This window comes from Crinia signifera, chromosome 4 (genome assembly GCF_055691185.1).
Source record: "Crinia signifera chromosome 4, ASM5569118v1, whole genome shotgun sequence".
NCBI lineage: Eukaryota > Metazoa > Chordata > Amphibia > Anura > Myobatrachidae > Crinia > Crinia signifera.
In genome coordinates, this window is record NC_139220.1 from 182,906,004 (window position 1) to 182,923,161 (window position 17,158).

The 17,158-nt window shown below is 41.3% G+C and overlaps 1 protein-coding gene across 1 annotated transcript in view; it reads left to right on the top strand.

Moving 5' to 3' along the window:
• The window catches only part of IREB2 (iron responsive element binding protein 2), a 62,361-nt gene that overhangs the window by 5,442 nt on the left and 39,761 nt on the right, over window positions 1-17,158 (top strand). Inside the window, exons 2-11 of the mRNA XM_083183124.1 lie at window positions 2,019-2,067; window positions 3,865-3,954; window positions 5,441-5,606; window positions 6,421-6,558; window positions 8,564-8,776; window positions 8,886-8,955; window positions 9,892-10,075; window positions 10,392-10,531; window positions 15,118-15,289; window positions 16,798-16,895. Of these exons, the coding sequence (XP_083039250.1) occupies window positions 2,019-2,067; window positions 3,865-3,954; window positions 5,441-5,606; window positions 6,421-6,558; window positions 8,564-8,776; window positions 8,886-8,955; window positions 9,892-10,075; window positions 10,392-10,531; window positions 15,118-15,289; window positions 16,798-16,895 (1,320 nt within the window). The remainder of the gene's footprint in view (window positions 1-2,018; window positions 2,068-3,864; window positions 3,955-5,440; window positions 5,607-6,420; window positions 6,559-8,563; window positions 8,777-8,885; window positions 8,956-9,891; window positions 10,076-10,391; window positions 10,532-15,117; window positions 15,290-16,797; window positions 16,896-17,158) is intronic.

Sequence of the window (17,158 nt, forward strand, 5' to 3'; positions counted from 1 at the left end):
TGTAGTGGCATACGATGTCATACGATGCGATACGATGTTTTACCGATTTTTAAGCAAAAATGGTCAAAAATCGGTAAAACATCGGATAACATCGTATGCCATATGTAGTGGCATACGATGTCATACGATGCGATACGATGTTTTACCGATTATTGTGCAAAAATGGTGAAAAATCGGTAAAACATCGGATAACATCGTATGCCATATGTAGTGGCATACGATGTCATATGATGCGATACGATGTTTTACCGATTTTTGAGCAAAAATGGTGAAAAATCTGTAAAACATCGCATGGCATCGTATGCCATCGATGCGATACGATGTTTTACCGATTTTTGAGCCATTTTAGCTCAAAAATCGTATGCGATCGCATCGGATGCCATACGATGGCATCCGATGCGATGCGATGCCACCCGATTTTGCACTGAAAATGCATCAGAATGCAGTGAAATGTGTATTAAAGTAGTGAAATGCCCCCAAATGCCATTTTTCATAGTGCACCACCCCCACTATCAACGTCAACCCGAAGCGTGGCGAGCGCAGCGAGCCCGCGAGGGGCGGCGGTACGCGTCCTACGACCTTTTCATACCCCCACTATCCACGTCGGCGTGGAGTTGAGAATAGAATAGTGTGGCGAGCGCAGCGAGCCACCGAGCCCGAAGCGTGGCGAGCGCACGCGGATACCTTCACAGCTATACGCGTCTCCTCGCGGGCTTTACAGGTATCCGCGTCCGCTCGCCACGCTTCGGGCTCGGTGGCTCGCTGCGCTCGCCACACTATTCTATTCTCAACTCCACGCCGACGTGGATAGTGGGGGTATGAAAAGGTCGTAGGACGCGTACCGCTGCGCTCGCCACGCTTCGGGTTGACGTTGATAGTGGGGGTGGTGCACTATGAAAAATGGCATTTGGGGGAATTTCACTACTTTAATACAAATCGGGTGCCATCGCATCGGATGCCATCGTATGGCATCCGATGCGATCGCATACGATTTTTGAGCTAAAATGGCTCAAAAATCGGTAAAACATCGTATCGCATCGATGGCATACAATGCCATGCGATGTTTTACCGATTTTTCACCATTTTTGCTCAAAAATCGGTAAAACATCGTATCGCATCGTATGACATCGTATGCCACTACATATGGCATACGATGTTATCCGATGTTTTACCGATTTTTGACCATTTTTGCTCAAAAATCGGTAAAACATCGTATCGCATCGTATGACATCGTATGCCACTACATATGGCATACGATGCCATGCGATGGCATACGATTTTTGAGCAAAAATGCTCAAAAATCGGTAAAACATCGCATCGCATCGTATGCCATCGTATGCCACTACATATGGCATACGATGCCATACGATGGGAGCCGTGATACTCCACAAGTACCTTTTATACATTTCTCTCATAATTGTTTTGTAAACAATATTTGCAGTTTTACCTTTATGGATGAACACACAAAGGGGCAGATTTATTAAGCTTGGAGAAGAGATAAACTAGAGATAAAGCGGAGAAAAGGTAAAAGGAGACAATCGGCTGTGTTTGAAAAAGACAGTTGGGAGTTGATTGACTGGTGCTTTATCTCCAGTTTATCTCTTCTCCAAGCTTAATAAATCTGCCCCAAAGATTTTTGGGACTGATAACTCAAGACACGTACAAAAAGCCAATGCTTCTTAACTTAACACTGAAATGTTGCAAGTAACATGACCAGCGACACATTAACTCGCATCATGTGTAACCATCGTGTGTAGTATTTGTCTTGATGCTCTCCTTTTTTATTTGCTAAAGTGGCAAATTTTAGGCTTATTCAATGGTAATATAGTTTTAAAATGTTGCATAACGTGTTAAGTTAGTATTTGAGATGCTTTTTTTGATACTGGTATAATCCAATATGGCTTTATGCATGTGCTTACCAGTTGCATTTCGCCAATAATAATTTTATGCTAAATACGGTAAGAATTCAGCTATAAATAGAATTCTTAATACTAATTTTGTATTTTATATCTGCTTAGGTTGGTGACTGCCCTGATCAAGCAGATAAGAGGACTATGGGTAATCCAGGTAATTTTAACTGTTAAACATATATATATATGATGAGTCTCCCATATACAAAATTGTATATGAAATTTTTTGAGTTTGACTAATATAGTGCCGCCTTTGTTTCCTGATGGCTTATTGTGCACAAACTCTATTTTATATGTGTGTGTGTATGTATGTATGTATGTATGTATGTATGTATGGCCTCTGGAGCATGGCACTCATATTTCGGACCAGAAGTAACTTGTGCCAGGTGCCTTCCTAGTTTCAGTTGTACGTAGGGGTATGCAGGCGTCACTCACGGGGCAGTATGTGTAGATTTTAAATGACCAATTAATTAAAATAAAGTATATCTGTAAACGTATTTTATACATTTTAGTTTATACCAATATTAAAAGGTTGTAAGTAGACAAAACTGGTTGCTTATGTACAAATATATCACAATTGTATTATTAAAAATATATAACGATGTACATGGTATCCTATAGATTGTAAGCTTGCAGCAGGGCCCTCTAACCCCCAAGTCTGTCTGTTGTTACCCAGTTTGTCTTATCGCTGTCTTCTTTTGTAAAGCGCAACGGAATCTGCTGCGCTATATAAGAAACTGGAAATAAATAAATATCTAAAATAAACACTGGCAGGCACAAAGTCAGGCTACGCAAGACTGATTTGTCTTTTTGTGCTTTATGATGCCCAGAAAAAGGGTTTGCCGGCCTGAAAACAATCTATTGCACGTTGGATTTGTGCTACTATTCGTCAGGCTTATGGAGCCGCTGACTTACCGGTTCCACCTCTGTGAAGGCTCATTCCACGAGAGCGGTGGGCACATCCTGGGCGGCTGCTCGCGGTTTGTTGGCTCTGCAATTATGCAGAGCTGCTACTTGGTCGGCTCAGCACACTTTTGTAAAGTTTTACAAATTTGACGCCCTGGCCAAAGAGGGTACCCAGTTTGGGCAGGCGGTGCTGCAGCAGTCTACACACGTACCCCACCTTTCTGGAAGCTTTGGGACATCCCCAATGTATTGAGGATCCAGTATACCATATGAATAATAGTTCATCTACTGGTAAATCCTTTTCACAAAGTTCATATGGTATACTAGGAACCCGCCTCTGTGCAGAGTTCTACTGCATCTGGTTGTCACTTCAAGGTGTGATGTATTTTGGCTTGTTGCCTATGTTGTCACTTAGATGATATTTGCTTGTAGTGTTCTACAAGTTGTTAACTGTTTTATTTACCAGTTATAAATGTTTAAGGGTGTGCTGTTATGAATCTCACCGCACTCACATATACTTATATCCTTACCTCACATACATTTATTCTCCTCGGTGGACAGTATTTCCTTAATTGAAGATGTGGAGCAGGAAGTAGAGGAGAGGAGCCAGTACACCCACTGTAAAGAGTTATATGTGCCTGTCTCCTGCGGAGGACCTCTTCTTCCCCAATGTATTGAGAACCCGGTATACCATATGAACTTTGTGAAAAGGATTTACCGGTAGATATTAAAATCTTATTTTAACGCATAAAATTATAAAAAATGTTATAAAATTATTAAAAAATATTGTATAATATAATCTTCAGCCTGTGTGTGTGTGTGTGTGTGTGTGTGTGTGTTGTATATGAAACATCCCTATCTTATTATGATAAGTAAATATTCCAAAATAAGGAAAAAATATATTATCCAGAATACTTCTGGTCCTAAGCATTTTGTATATGGGAGACTCATTCTATTTTGTGGTGTAAAGTAAATATGTTTCCTGATGTGTATTTACATAACGTGTATAAATCATTAACTCTGAAATATTTTTATCATTCTTCATTAGAGAGCCCCTTTAACTACTTGGTGGAACCCCTTGAGTGCAGTCCTGACCAGATGTTCTTTAATATATCTAAACTGCAGGCCTCAGACTATGGTAAGTGAGCAGTGTTACAGAATGTCCTCTTTTTGTGTACATTTATTTTTTTAATGTAGAAATTTTATAGATCTCCATTTTGCAAGAAACAACAAAAATGTATTCTCCTAATGTGCTTGTCCCATGGAGGCAGAAAACATATTTATTTATTTGTGTGTGTGTGTGTAAATATCCATTGGCCAAATTAGCTATAAATCCTGGCAAAATAGCGATTTTATGTGTGGATTGTTTTACCTATTACTTTTGTAAAATTGTCACAGTTTATGTAGTTTTCATTCTAGCACCCTGCATCTTCCAAAACACATGCAGCACCTCTTCCCTGCCTGCGGTGGTGCTTTTATCACAGGACTGGTCTGCATATCGGTGCTGAAATACAGACTACACTGTGCTAGAAGCTCCACAGCAAAGATCAACACCCCAGGCAGGAAAGAGGAACTGCACAGGTTTTAAAGATGCAGGCTGCTAGAATGAACAGTATGTGATCCTCTCTGCATCCTTATTGTAGCATGGTCAGTCTTGCATACAACCTCTTTTCTATCGGTCTGCCTATATAAATACATTCATACATAACTATTATCTCATAACGCTATGATATGTGTGACCATTCAGCCACCCAAGACGCATGTTAATAGCAAATTGTGCCTATTGTGACAATATATGGTGAAACATATACAGACTAGGAAGAAATAATTGGTCAGTCTGTTTTAATTAGAATTTTTCTTCTTAACGAATAAATGAATAAACAAATAAGCATTTAGCTTGACAACGTTTTTCTGTCTGCAGTATTATATGCAGTCGGAAAAGGGGTTAAACGGCGGGGATCGGCGTACACAAGCGATCCTCGCTATTTAACCCCCGTGCTGGCCACTTGCCCTATTCAACGCGCCAGGGAAATCCTCACTGTTACAGAACAGCGAGGATTCCCCCAACCAGCGGGGTTCGCAGCTAATGCAGGGAGCCCGCTGCATTTAGCCGCGAGCCTCTGTTTTTAGCAGCTGTACACGCCATTTTCCCCTTTCTCCAAAATCCTAGCAAGGAGGGAAACGGCGTGTGCAGGGGGGTCAGTTGAATACTCACCCTGCGAGCTGTAGCAGCGAGCAGGCAGCCCTGCTCTGTCACAGCTCACAGAAAGCATTGAATACATGCCTATGTATGTCAGTGAGGCAGTCATATGCTGTGTCTGTGAGTGATGCCAGGGTTTACAGTTGGATTTGGTTACGGATGGTCATGTGGCAGTTGGATGCAATTCAAGTGTGTGGTCACGCTGATAACTGTGTGGTCATTAGGCTATATATCATGTGATCTAATGTGTCCAGTTGTGTTACTGAGTTTTCCATTCCCTTTTATAAATCTATAAAAACGTGTTGTGTGGTCAGCTGGACTGTTAACATTGGCTTTGATGTGACATTGTGGTTACAAATAACTATATATGGAAGCAGATCCGTTCACACCAGTTTGTTTTGTAATGGTGCTTGTCTTCTTACAGATGCTTTGCCTTACTGTATCCGTGTGGTGCTAGAATCTGTAGTGCGCAACTGTGATGGTGTCTTGGTGAAGCAGGAAGATGCCATGAACGTTTTGAAATGGCAGACCAACCGTGAATGCCAAGAAGTTCCATTCCTACCAGCACGTGTAGTTCTGCAGGATTTCACGTGAGCATGTTAAACCTTACATTGTTTTATAAGTGTTTATCAATAGCATCATTGTATAAACTTAACTTTTCAGTTTTTACGGTTTTGTTTCCACTAAATTATAGATATTAAAGTTTTGAAGTGTACATTATCAAATTAACTTTGTATACTTCAGTCACACAGACAGGATAGCAAAAACCCTGCTTGTACATTCGGCTAAAGACTGTGCTGCCACTATATTACCTTCCATTTAGATCAAATGCTCGATCATAATGTAACATTTGGTCTCAAAATGCTACACAACATGTTCTCTTCTGGTATCTGTCTCCACGAAAGCAATTTCTTCCCTGTTCATTTCGGTCTGTGCTGGTTCCCTGAAGAATCACACTTTCTCAAGTTTCCACTAACTAAACTGAGTTGAATATGTATGTTTCCATGATCAGCTTTTTACCCCTTTTAGACATCCTCCAAAATCATGTTTTTTTGCAAATTAACTTTCATCTACTTTGGAGTTTGTCTAAAAGGCATAACACCGACCCTGCAATTGACCTGGGTCCTTCTTCCTGGTTGGTGACCTGGGTTAAATTTGCATGATACAACCCGGGAAATTTTCTCTGGCCGCATGGAAACGGTTTTAATTGGCCAGAAGGACTGCCTCATGACTAATGACATCATCAGAGGGCGCCCACTGATGCATTGAAAGGAGGAGAAACGGCTTTATCTAACCTTCAGTTAGCTCTTTCTAAGCATTTATACAAAGGGTTTAATGTACTTTAACGTAAATTCATCATTGTCTATGTACATTGCTCTGACATGCTATTTTCTCTAATTCTAGGGGCATTCCCGCAATGGTTGATTTTGCTGCAATGAGAGATGCTGTGAAGAAACTGGACAAAGATCCTGCATTAGTGAATCCAGCCTGTCCCACAGACCTCATCGCAGATCATTCTTTGCAGCTAGATTTCACAAAATGGTATTAAGCATTCTTAATGAATGAACAACAATTGTATGTGAGGTTCCTGAACACCTACATTTCTGCTGGAGAATTCTAAATTATTTGTATCACCAGTGGAGATATTAGGATATTCTGGCCTGTTTTCTCAGTGAAGATATACAGCTTATATTCTCTCCTAGCATAGATAATCACTTGTCTGAGTGATTATTCTGGTGTTCTCTTGATTGGGGAATATTATCCTTAGGAAGTATGAATCAGAGCAGAGTTTACCAACCTGGCCATCCAGATTATCTAGCGTGAGTACAGGTTTGTTAATCGACTAAAGCTGGGTACACACTTAAAGATTTCTATGTCCTGTCTTTTTTTTTTTCTACAAAACTCTGGTAATGTATTAGAGCATATATTAATTGACTATTTACTCCCAAATGCTGGAAACAGGAGAGGGGATACAGTTTAAATCCCGGCGTTCAAAATCCCGACGCCGGAATCCCGAACGCCGAAATCCCGACACTTTCTCCCCCCGTGGGTGTCCATGACACCCTCAGAGGGAGAATAAATTAGTGTGCCCAGCGTAGCGAGGCACCGGGCCCGCTGCGTGGCGAGCGCAACGAACCCGCAAGGGGGGGGCGATCCATGTCCCCCCCTTGTTGGGATTTCGGCGTTCGGGATTTTGAACGCCGGGATCCCGACCGCCGGCTTTTCATGCCGAATCCCAGGAGAGAGGTTGTTAAGACAAATTGAATAAATCTATTTGATTTACAGATTTTTTCAAATTCTAATTTTTGTCCATTTTCCAGCGATTGAGAGCAAATGATTGTCATATGCTTTTATTCATTCTTAGATTTTTGTTCACACCAGACAGATGGATCTTTAGGTGTGTACTCAGCTTTACTCAATACATCTACAGATGGAACTAACTACTCCTGAGGATACCTTGAAGTTGCAGTATTAGGACTATTAAAGTCTATACACACTGGGTGTTTTTGCCCAGCGTGTATGGCCAGCACTGAAGTGCAAATCACTGGCCATAAAATCGCACAGTGCATACAAACTGAGCTATTTTGTCAGTGGTTAACGACTTTTGACAGTATGAGACTATAGAAAGCCGTTCTCTCGTCCTTTCAAACAATCTATGACGCGAGATTATGCATCAGTGCTTATCGCCCGGCCATACAAAGTAGGCGGTTTTGAGCTGAAAGCAGCCCAAATAGACTAGTGTGTATGGGCCTTTAGTGCAGAATACAAATATTACCGATCGCTGAATTAAGTTTTGCGGTTCATAGGAACAGTCTCAGAAGCTGCTTTTGTCACTACACAGTATTGTACAATTGTATATTAGCAATTGCTACAAAGGAACAATATGATATTCCTTGTAAGAAAATTACAATAAATGAGCGGGGTCCCTGCGGCGCTGGTCGGGTCCGGCAGATGGGAAGCGAACTGAGTGAGTAGCACAATTCGCTGGGCGGCGGTGCGGGAAGCGCTGCTGAATTTGAAAACACTGGCCGGATGCTGATCCCCCAGGGATATACATGCAGTAAATCGCATGCGATTTACTGCATGTGTAATTTGGCACATCAAGTGCCAAATCGTAAGCAGCCTCCCGGGGAGCTGCCGGGGTTCTTTCAAGGGAAAACTGGTCCGACTTGTCCTATATATTCTCCACGTACTTGCATGGGTTTCCTCCGGTCACTCCGGTTTCCTCTCACATTCCAAAAATATACTGGTAGGCTAACAAAAATTAACCCTAGAATAAATGATTGTGCTTGTACATGTGGTAGGGAATATAGAGTGTAAGCTTCACTGGGGCAGGGACTGATGTAAATGTTCAAATATTTTCTGTAGAGTGCTGAGGAATATCTGTGCGTTATATAAGAAACAAATTATTATAAAATGCAATTATTACAAGGCCATGTTTGAGGTTTAGAAATAGTTCAGCTAGGTTTTAAGCATATAGCACAATGTTTTGTCTTCATTACCTAAAAGAGGATTCAGGCTGTTGTGTTTTGTTTTCTCATGGCAGTGTTGCACAGAGTGCCCCTGGTGCAGCATTCATTGACCCACATCGACAAGTTTCCAAGCTGTCTCCTGCTAAATCAGTACCGTCTAAATCTCAGTGTAGAGGACAAAGTGGCTGTAAGGGGGCCTGCGATTCACGAGCATCAAGCAGGAACTCTCGGGAGCAGATTGAAAATACCCCAATGTTATGTCCTTTCCACCTGCAGCCAATTCCGGAGTAAGGCTCTTTATTATTATACTTAATAGCGGTATCATGTTTTTTTTTTTTAACTGTGCTTCATAGATACCAAAAATTTGTTTTACAAACTTATTTCTGCTCATTATAGACCAGAAGCTGCTTTCAAAAGCCTTGAAATCGAATTTAACAGGAATAAAGAGAGGCTTCAATTTTTTAAGGTATGGCAAAAGCATTGGGCATCTTTTAAAACTTGAAACAAATATGTATAGTACACAAATACAATACAGCTTTTTCTTTTTTTTTTCTTCTTTTATTATTTTTATAACGGTACAGCTTACAGTTGATCTAAGATGCAACCTCTCTTACAGTTTTAATTTATCTGTAGAGCAGCATGGTTGTGCTAAGGAGCCAAACACACACTGGCCGGTATACACTAACATTACACTAATAATGATTAAGTAAGAAAATCCATAAAAAGGGATTTTGATCCTTTTGAGCCAGACGTCCTCTGATGTTAAATCCACCGCTTCGCAAATTGTTTGCCACTAACTGCAATGCATTGAAGAAAGTTGGTTTGTCCGCACAAAACTGATTTTATTGGCAATAATCAGCATTTTTGGCATTTGCGTTGCATTTACAACTAATTTAAATAATACTATGACTGTTACAAACATCTATGCATGAAAAAGTATCATCAATAATGTGTGGAGTCATTTAACCTATATTAAAAAAAAATTGTATATTGGTTTTATTGTGGTGGATTTAACCTATTTCTCAAAGGGACGAAAATCCATTTTATTTTTGTATGTTTATTAATAGTCTAATTTTATTGTATACCAGCCAGTGTGCATGTGTTGTATTTGTATTAAAACATTATTACCTGCTCCCAAGCATTGTTTTATTTTGTTGTAGTTACAGATTTGTCAGGAGCTGAGTGTCTCTTAAGTAACAGCAGCTGGGAACTTTAGATCTAGCGCAAGGTCATTTGGTTGTTTTTAGTCTAGTAAATTAACCTTTTTATGGTAGAAAAGTAACTTCTGGCTCCTAGGTTCTGCATACGTCTCTTTTCTTATTTTGTGTATGTTGTCAAAGATTGGCTTAACACTATAGCAATTGTATAATTACAAGTGTGAATGTATTTCTTTTTGTGTTAGTGGTGTTCAAAGGCTTTCCAGAATGTGACCGTTATTCCCCCAGAAACAGGGACTGTGCATCAAATAAATCTGGAGTACCTGTCCCGGTTAGTCATGGAGGAAGGAGGTGTCCTCTATCCAGATAGTGTACTTGGTACTGACTCTCACATCACTATGGTGAATGGCCTTGGAATCTTGGGCTTGGGTGAGTACATAAGGAAAAGTTAAACATGGCAATGGTCAACAAATAAAAAAGGTTGATAGGAGTTTTTCACCTTTTTTCTTTTTCTACTCTTTTTTTTTTTCTTTTTTATTGTTTTAATACTTTTTTTCTGTTAGTGTTAGTTACTGTGTTAGTTCCAGTGTGTGGTAGTGGTATTACAGAGTTGTTATAGTGTTACAGTTAGTGTTACAGTGTGTGTGACATAAATTAACTATTAGACTACTGCAATTTTTAAACAGGTTTTGTAATTTTCTTAAATGCATATTCACAATAATTATTATTATTATTTTTTTCATAGGTGTAGGAGGAATAGAATCTGAAGCTGCTATGCTGGGTATACCTATTTCCTTAACTCTACCCGAAGTTGTTGGATGTGAGTTGGTTGGCTCTGTCGGTCCACTTGCTTCTTCCATTGATGTTGTTTTAAGCATCACCAAGGTTAGTTTATTTTAGGACTGTAAAATTCAGGGTACAGATAAATCTGCGCATATCCGTCTTGAAAGCGTCCAATCTCAGCATGCTGTTCCCCGAGGCTTGTTGAGAATGGGATGCAGGAACATCCCCATATCTGCGAACGATATGGTGAGACAGGTTGTTTGTTTTTGTTTTTAAATTCAATCAGTTTTGCATTTTTTTTCAAAGGAAACATACAAACAATTTCCCGACAGAGACAAAATGATCAAATAGCATATAGGAATAAGCGATATCTGAAATTTACATAGAATAGTGTATGCAGAGAGGATAGTTAGGCTGTATCGGCTCCCTTTACCACTATAAGTGAAGCGTGTCAGCCCGAAGGCGCCATCCGGGCGAACATTACAACAGGGGATACTGAAGCACAGTTACAGGATTATGATTTAAATGATACTACAACCCCATAGGAGATAGACAAATCAGAAATTAGTCATCTGTCAGGAACTCTATCCTAAACCCGCAAATTCTAATAAAGTAAACCACCCAAAACACCCAAAGCAAACCTCCCAGAAAACCCCCCACCCTGTACGACCCACCCCCAACTGATGCGTACCTGGATCCCATTAACCACCCCTATACCCTACCTAGACTATACTAAACTTACTAAACTCCCCCTCCCCCCAATCTCAGGATATTTAACAAGGATATGTTGGGGGCAGTGGACTTAGGGCCTTATTCTGTTTGGTACGGTGGGACCGTATACGGGCGGATCGTGTTTTTTCATCTGCGCATGCGTATCTTTAGCAATGCGCATGTGCGGCGACCTCACACCGCTCACAGATGGGTCTCTCCGTGCGAAAAAACCTGTCTGCATGAACATGGTCATTGTGGGCGTTTTTATGGGAACGGCCGGAATAATGAGGAAAACTGGGCGTACACGGGGTGTGCACACAAAATGCACGGTGCCACAACCGCCTTGATCGGCGAACGCACCGTGCATTTTGGCCCAAAAACAGGCGGACGCCAAATATAGCTCCAGACCACACCTAGAGATACTGTATGAGAGTGAATGCCTGGGTCTGCTAATTAATGCTGATTACTAGTCACACACATACACCTGAATGTAATAAGCAATGCTGCAGGCTATTAAGGGAAAACCATTATTTCACTACCTGCAAGCCACTGACAGCCCTCAAACACATTGGAAGCATATCTTTCTACACTTCTCAACATGTAAAGGTTGGTTTAATTTTAGGTAATAATCATTCTATGACCTGGTTATATATGTCAAGGTAGTTATTTTATAACCATCTACACCCTTTCAGAAAGTGTTTTTGTATACTTTAAAAAGCAGGACACTCAATTCACAGAAGTCGACATGTGTCAACTTTTTCACTGTAACACAAGCATACCAATTTTTTTATTATGAAAAAGACACATAAACCACGTCTTAGACCAACAAGGATGTTTTTGGACTCAATTTCTACTTGCAATGGTGAAGCAATGTCCTAAGGCCATGGCAACTATTTTGCACACAATCTGTATATTTTTGCCCAACAACATACATTATGCACTTTCATATCTGCTATGAATTTTATGTAGCACACTCTGTATGTAAGATGCCACCAAGCTCATTATTGCAATCACATATCTCTAACAAAGGATCCCAACATCTGCCTATCGTACTCTAAAGTCTTATTTTGAACAATATTAGAACATGTTTGCATGTGGCGTACGCTCAGATAAATATGGAAGGTGTCGGTGGGAAAACAGACGAGATCCGTCCTTGCACTGTGGTGTACGCTCTGATGTATGCCAGGTATCGGTGGCTAAGAGGGAGATCCGTCCGTACACTGTGGCGTACGCTCAAGTGTACGCCACTCCCCATTGTCGGTGTCTGTGACCATCCATGTGCGGCTGTTCTGTGGGTGGACTTACGCTCACCGTGAGCGAACGGGAAATGTACGGTGTGACGGACCGTACGTACGTTTTACCGTACCAACCGGAATAACCCCCTTAGACCTCAAGTGGAGTCAAATCCAGTTTTCCCACCATCATAACTAACAACTTTACACATATATCATATCATATATGGTATATACTATACAGGATCACATATTAAAAATATTAGATATTAGAGAAGTGTCTGCTGCAAAATTACAAATAGGATACGTATAGATAACAGTAGAACTAAATATATCCATCAACTATTAATGGCGCAGTAAATCACAGCATCGGCAGTGAAAATTTAAACAGGATCTAAATATAAAAGTATATCAGTAAGGAAACCAATACAAGGGTTATCAGAAGAGACTTTATGAATACCAACTCTGTGTGAGACATTATTCTGGCCAGTCCACAAAGCCATATTGGAGCAAATAAGTAATACTAAGTTAATCTCCTTAAATTCTGGAATAAACGGGGCAGTATTCAGAAGAAGCAAATGCAGGATCCCAGAGTCTTAGTGTCCAGTGGAGGTAAAGGAGAAATATTGTGGAGGGCTTTAGTAGACCCAGAACAACTATGCAGGAGATCCCAGCGACACTCGAATTTAGGCAAAACTACTGGAGTGCACGGATCCGAGGTGGGAAGAGATACAGGAGTTCTATGTAGTGCAGCATCAGGGTACCTAGGCATAAGGTCCCAGGTTGGTTCGATACACTGCCTCTGGGTGGAAGAGTGAGAGATTGTATTCCCCTTAGTAACAGGAAACATGTTAAGAAGTCTGTTGGCAAAGGTATTAATAGCCTGCAGGACTATTTGTAGTGGAGCTTCCATATCCATTTATACCTCACTCCCACTTTGTCGAATGTAGATAAAAAGAGAAAACAAAAAACAACCACCCCAGAACAGCTCTGCGAGAAAATGGCGACGGCTAGCACGTCGCCAATTCTGTCAATAGTACGGTCAGCTGTACCATAAGTGTCTGAGAACTGAAGTCACTTAGCTGTATGAAGTGGGTAGGATGAATAGAAAGGGTCCCAATGATGCAGCAACAGATAGGCTCAGGCGCCACAGCCCAGCGGGGGACACGCAGGTAAGATGGCACCGGCACTCTCCGCGCAGACCGCGGCAGCGCGTCTCGAACAAGACAGCTCCCCGCTCACACCGCTCAATACAGCGGAGTGTCGCCAACGGACATCACCTCAGTCCGAGTGCAGTTGATAAACAACGGCATCTGGGTCCCGTAGTAGGAGCAGACCTCGGCCTTCAAGTCCCTTGGTTCGGCAGCCACATACTTCAAACAAAAATATAGTAATGTATAAACCGGGTGATTGAGTAGGATATCCCACACCCGTTTCAGGGGTCCAGACCCTCAACAGCGGTAGAACAGGATATATTACAGGATATATGAAGGGAGCTCAGAGAAGCTGCTGCCAAGCCACGCCCCTCGAGATCTACCAACAGTTCACATTTTCCAGACAACCTAGCTGCTGCACTCATTAATCACTGACACATTTTAAAAGATCCACAGGTGAAGCTAATTACTTCACTTGTGATTCTGTGAGGAGATCTGGAAAACATTAACTGTTGGTAGCTCTCGAGGACTGGAGTTGGCTACCCCAGGTCTAGCGCATCAGCTAGCCAGCTAGATAGGCGCGGCTCCATCTTTAGTTTTCAATTTTGTGGCTTTTTTTGCCAAGGATAGCATCTGCCCTAAGGTGCCACATTCGAGATACCTAGGTTGCCGTAAAACTATGCTCCATTTCAGTCTGGGAAAACAGGCCAGGTTGTCCCGGGCGGTAAGTCAATAACATTCTTCATTCAGGGTCCTCTGTACATATCAAGGATGCGTACTTCCGTGTGCCAGTTTGTTATGGGCACCATTGTCTGCTCAGTAACGGTTTCTAGTTCCTGACATGACTTTTATGGTCAAGGGTGACCTGTACGTGAACAAACTGCTGATAAAAGTTTTAACATCCTGTCTCCATTTTACAATGATGAGCTTGGAGACACAAGGCTGTATAAAAACAATTACACAAATCTAATTTTGTCCCATTGAGACATCTTAAATTCTTCTCTTTAACACCTTATTGTTCTATGTCATTTTCTAATCAATGGTGGTCACTGAACAGTGGGTGTGTAATTCATATTAAAAGAAGCTTTATATCATCAGTTTCCAAACCACAAAATGATTACTAGCTGGATCACCAGCTCCACATTACTAAGTGGCATCGGAATCACCTCAGTTCTAATAATTGGAGAATTTAACCTCTAACAAGGACTTTAATATTGCCTATTATAATATATTGCTATATACCATTGATAAATAGGATTATTATTGTCTTATGTGACTTCTAACATCACGCGGCACAGCCACATGACCATCAGCAAAAAGCACAAATTGATTCCGAAATTTTGGCAGTTTTTGGCCTAAATTCCGGGATCCTGGATTGGCCTCCCTAGTAATTGCCTTGATGCTGTGCACTTAATTTAAGTATCTTCATTTGCCAGATGCTCACAGTGCATCTAAAGTTGATACTGTTCCCCATTTGGAGTAAGAGAAATGTATTTAATGGTAAGGACCTAGTACTTTTTTCTTCTTTACGATGGGTTGCATTGAATTCTAGGAATAAAAAGATTTTAGCTTTACCTTTCTTTTTTTTCAGCACTTAAGACAGGCTGACGTGTCTGGGAAATTTGTGGAGTTTTTTGGAGAAGGAGTCTTGCAGCTTTCTGTGGCTGACCGAACCACTATAGCTAACATGTGTCCAGAGTATGGAGCCTCTGTGGCATTCTTTCCAGTCGATCAAGTAACCCTTAGCCATCTGCAACAGACTGGTAAGAACTGTGATGCAAATAGTTATGTTTTTTAGAGCTCTCAGGAGTGGATGAGGTGACCTGAGAAGCTGCGGTGTCACTTACAATGTGTTTTTTTTTTCTTCAGAATTTCCAAGCAGACTGGAACTATAGAAATGCCTAGGCTTTTAGCTTTTTGTGTGTTTTCCTTATCACAATTTGTATAGCCTTCAAGTCAGAGTTTTCACCAAAAGCGGACTGCTGAAAGAGACTCCTATCTGATTATTTTCTTGTTTTTTGAGTTCTTTGTTTTATTAGGGTTGGTTGGTTTTTGTTTCTTTGTTTGTTGATTGTACAATCTACATCACACTTATGCTTTCTCCTGAATACATTCGATAGGATACTAAATTAATTAGCAGCCAATTAGGTTGGCCAATTCCAATTCCAATTCGGAATTTGGCCTAAAAAAACGCCGGGATTTGATTTTAAAATCCCGGGATTTCGGGATTTTATGCCCAGGAGTTCCTGATCCCCAGCCTGCAGTCTGGAGCGGGTATGGGCAGTCCGACCTGCGCAGCGTGACCTCTGACCTACACGCTGCGTAGACGCTGCACCTCCAGTATCCGCTCCAGAATGACCCCTCGCAATTAAGTCCTGAGTGTTTGCAGCGTCAGCCGCCCACCCTCTGGGCGATTCTGCTGCCACCGACACCACCCACTCCTGTCTGCCCTGCTCCCGGCCGCCTGCACGTGTAAGTAAATGAATGTGTGGGGTGGCGGGAGCGGGTGGGACTGGGCTCCTTTTTTGCACGTTTTTTGGCTAAACTGCTTAGAGATGTCAATCCGGGGACTGAGCGTTTTTCAATCCCGATTCCTGGGATTTTAAAAATGCCCCGGGATTGGCATCCCTAGAGCCAATAGAACTAGAATTTGTTCCTTTTCTGTTTCTCTTTCATCCAGTCTGGGTGACACTGGAATGCGGGCTTGACTATAGGAGCTGGCACTTAGAGTAGTGTAATGTTAACTACTTAACTGGAATATGTGTATATATTTTTCTTCAAATCTAATGTGATTTACAATAATGCAGAGATTTGTACTTCCGCAAGTGAGCCTTCTGCTGGTTTTCTCTGTGGGTAGTCTTCCAGTGTTTGGTATTCACACATTCCTTGCTGTGTGGCTTCCTTCTGAACTCACACGGCTTGTTTTCCAATTGCATTAGGATCCCTCTATGCGAATTGTGTGTGGGGGTGAGGTTTGGTGCCACTATGCCCGTGATGACTTGGTCCTCTCCAACACGTTCACTGCTCTCTTGATTTCTAGAGTTAGCATCCGAGGATGCTAGTTTGTCGAAAAGCCTGTTCTAGATTCCCTGCCTTAGAGGAGGCTTTTAAAAGTCCCATGGTACAGTGCCCCCCCTCCCCAATTAGGTGGTGACCCTAGGTCTTGCATGTCTTTTTAAGAATCACATTTGCATTGTATAGTGCTTTGTTTTAGTTTCAGCAGTACTACATGGAGCTCTGCACTTCCACCATATTCTCTCTACCTTAATAGGTGTTGATGAGCTCAAACTAAGGATATTTGAGGCCTACTTGAAAGCTGTAAAGCTTCTTAGAGAAGAGAAGTGCAGGACCACACCACAATATTCCAAGGTAAGACAAATTCTAATTATAGGAGACTGGTTATGAACATGTACCATTTTCTATACTCACACATTTCTATTTAATTTGTGTTGATCTTTTGAAACTACTTATAACTAGTAAGGAATCTCATATATAGAAGGTGAAGAGTAATTCATGTCCTCTGGACTATTCCTTAGACATTAGCACTATTAAGTTTAAATGGTTCCTACATTACTTACTGTAATAGGTTTTTGCTCTAAGTTTCTCTCAGTGGTTACTATCAATACATTCTT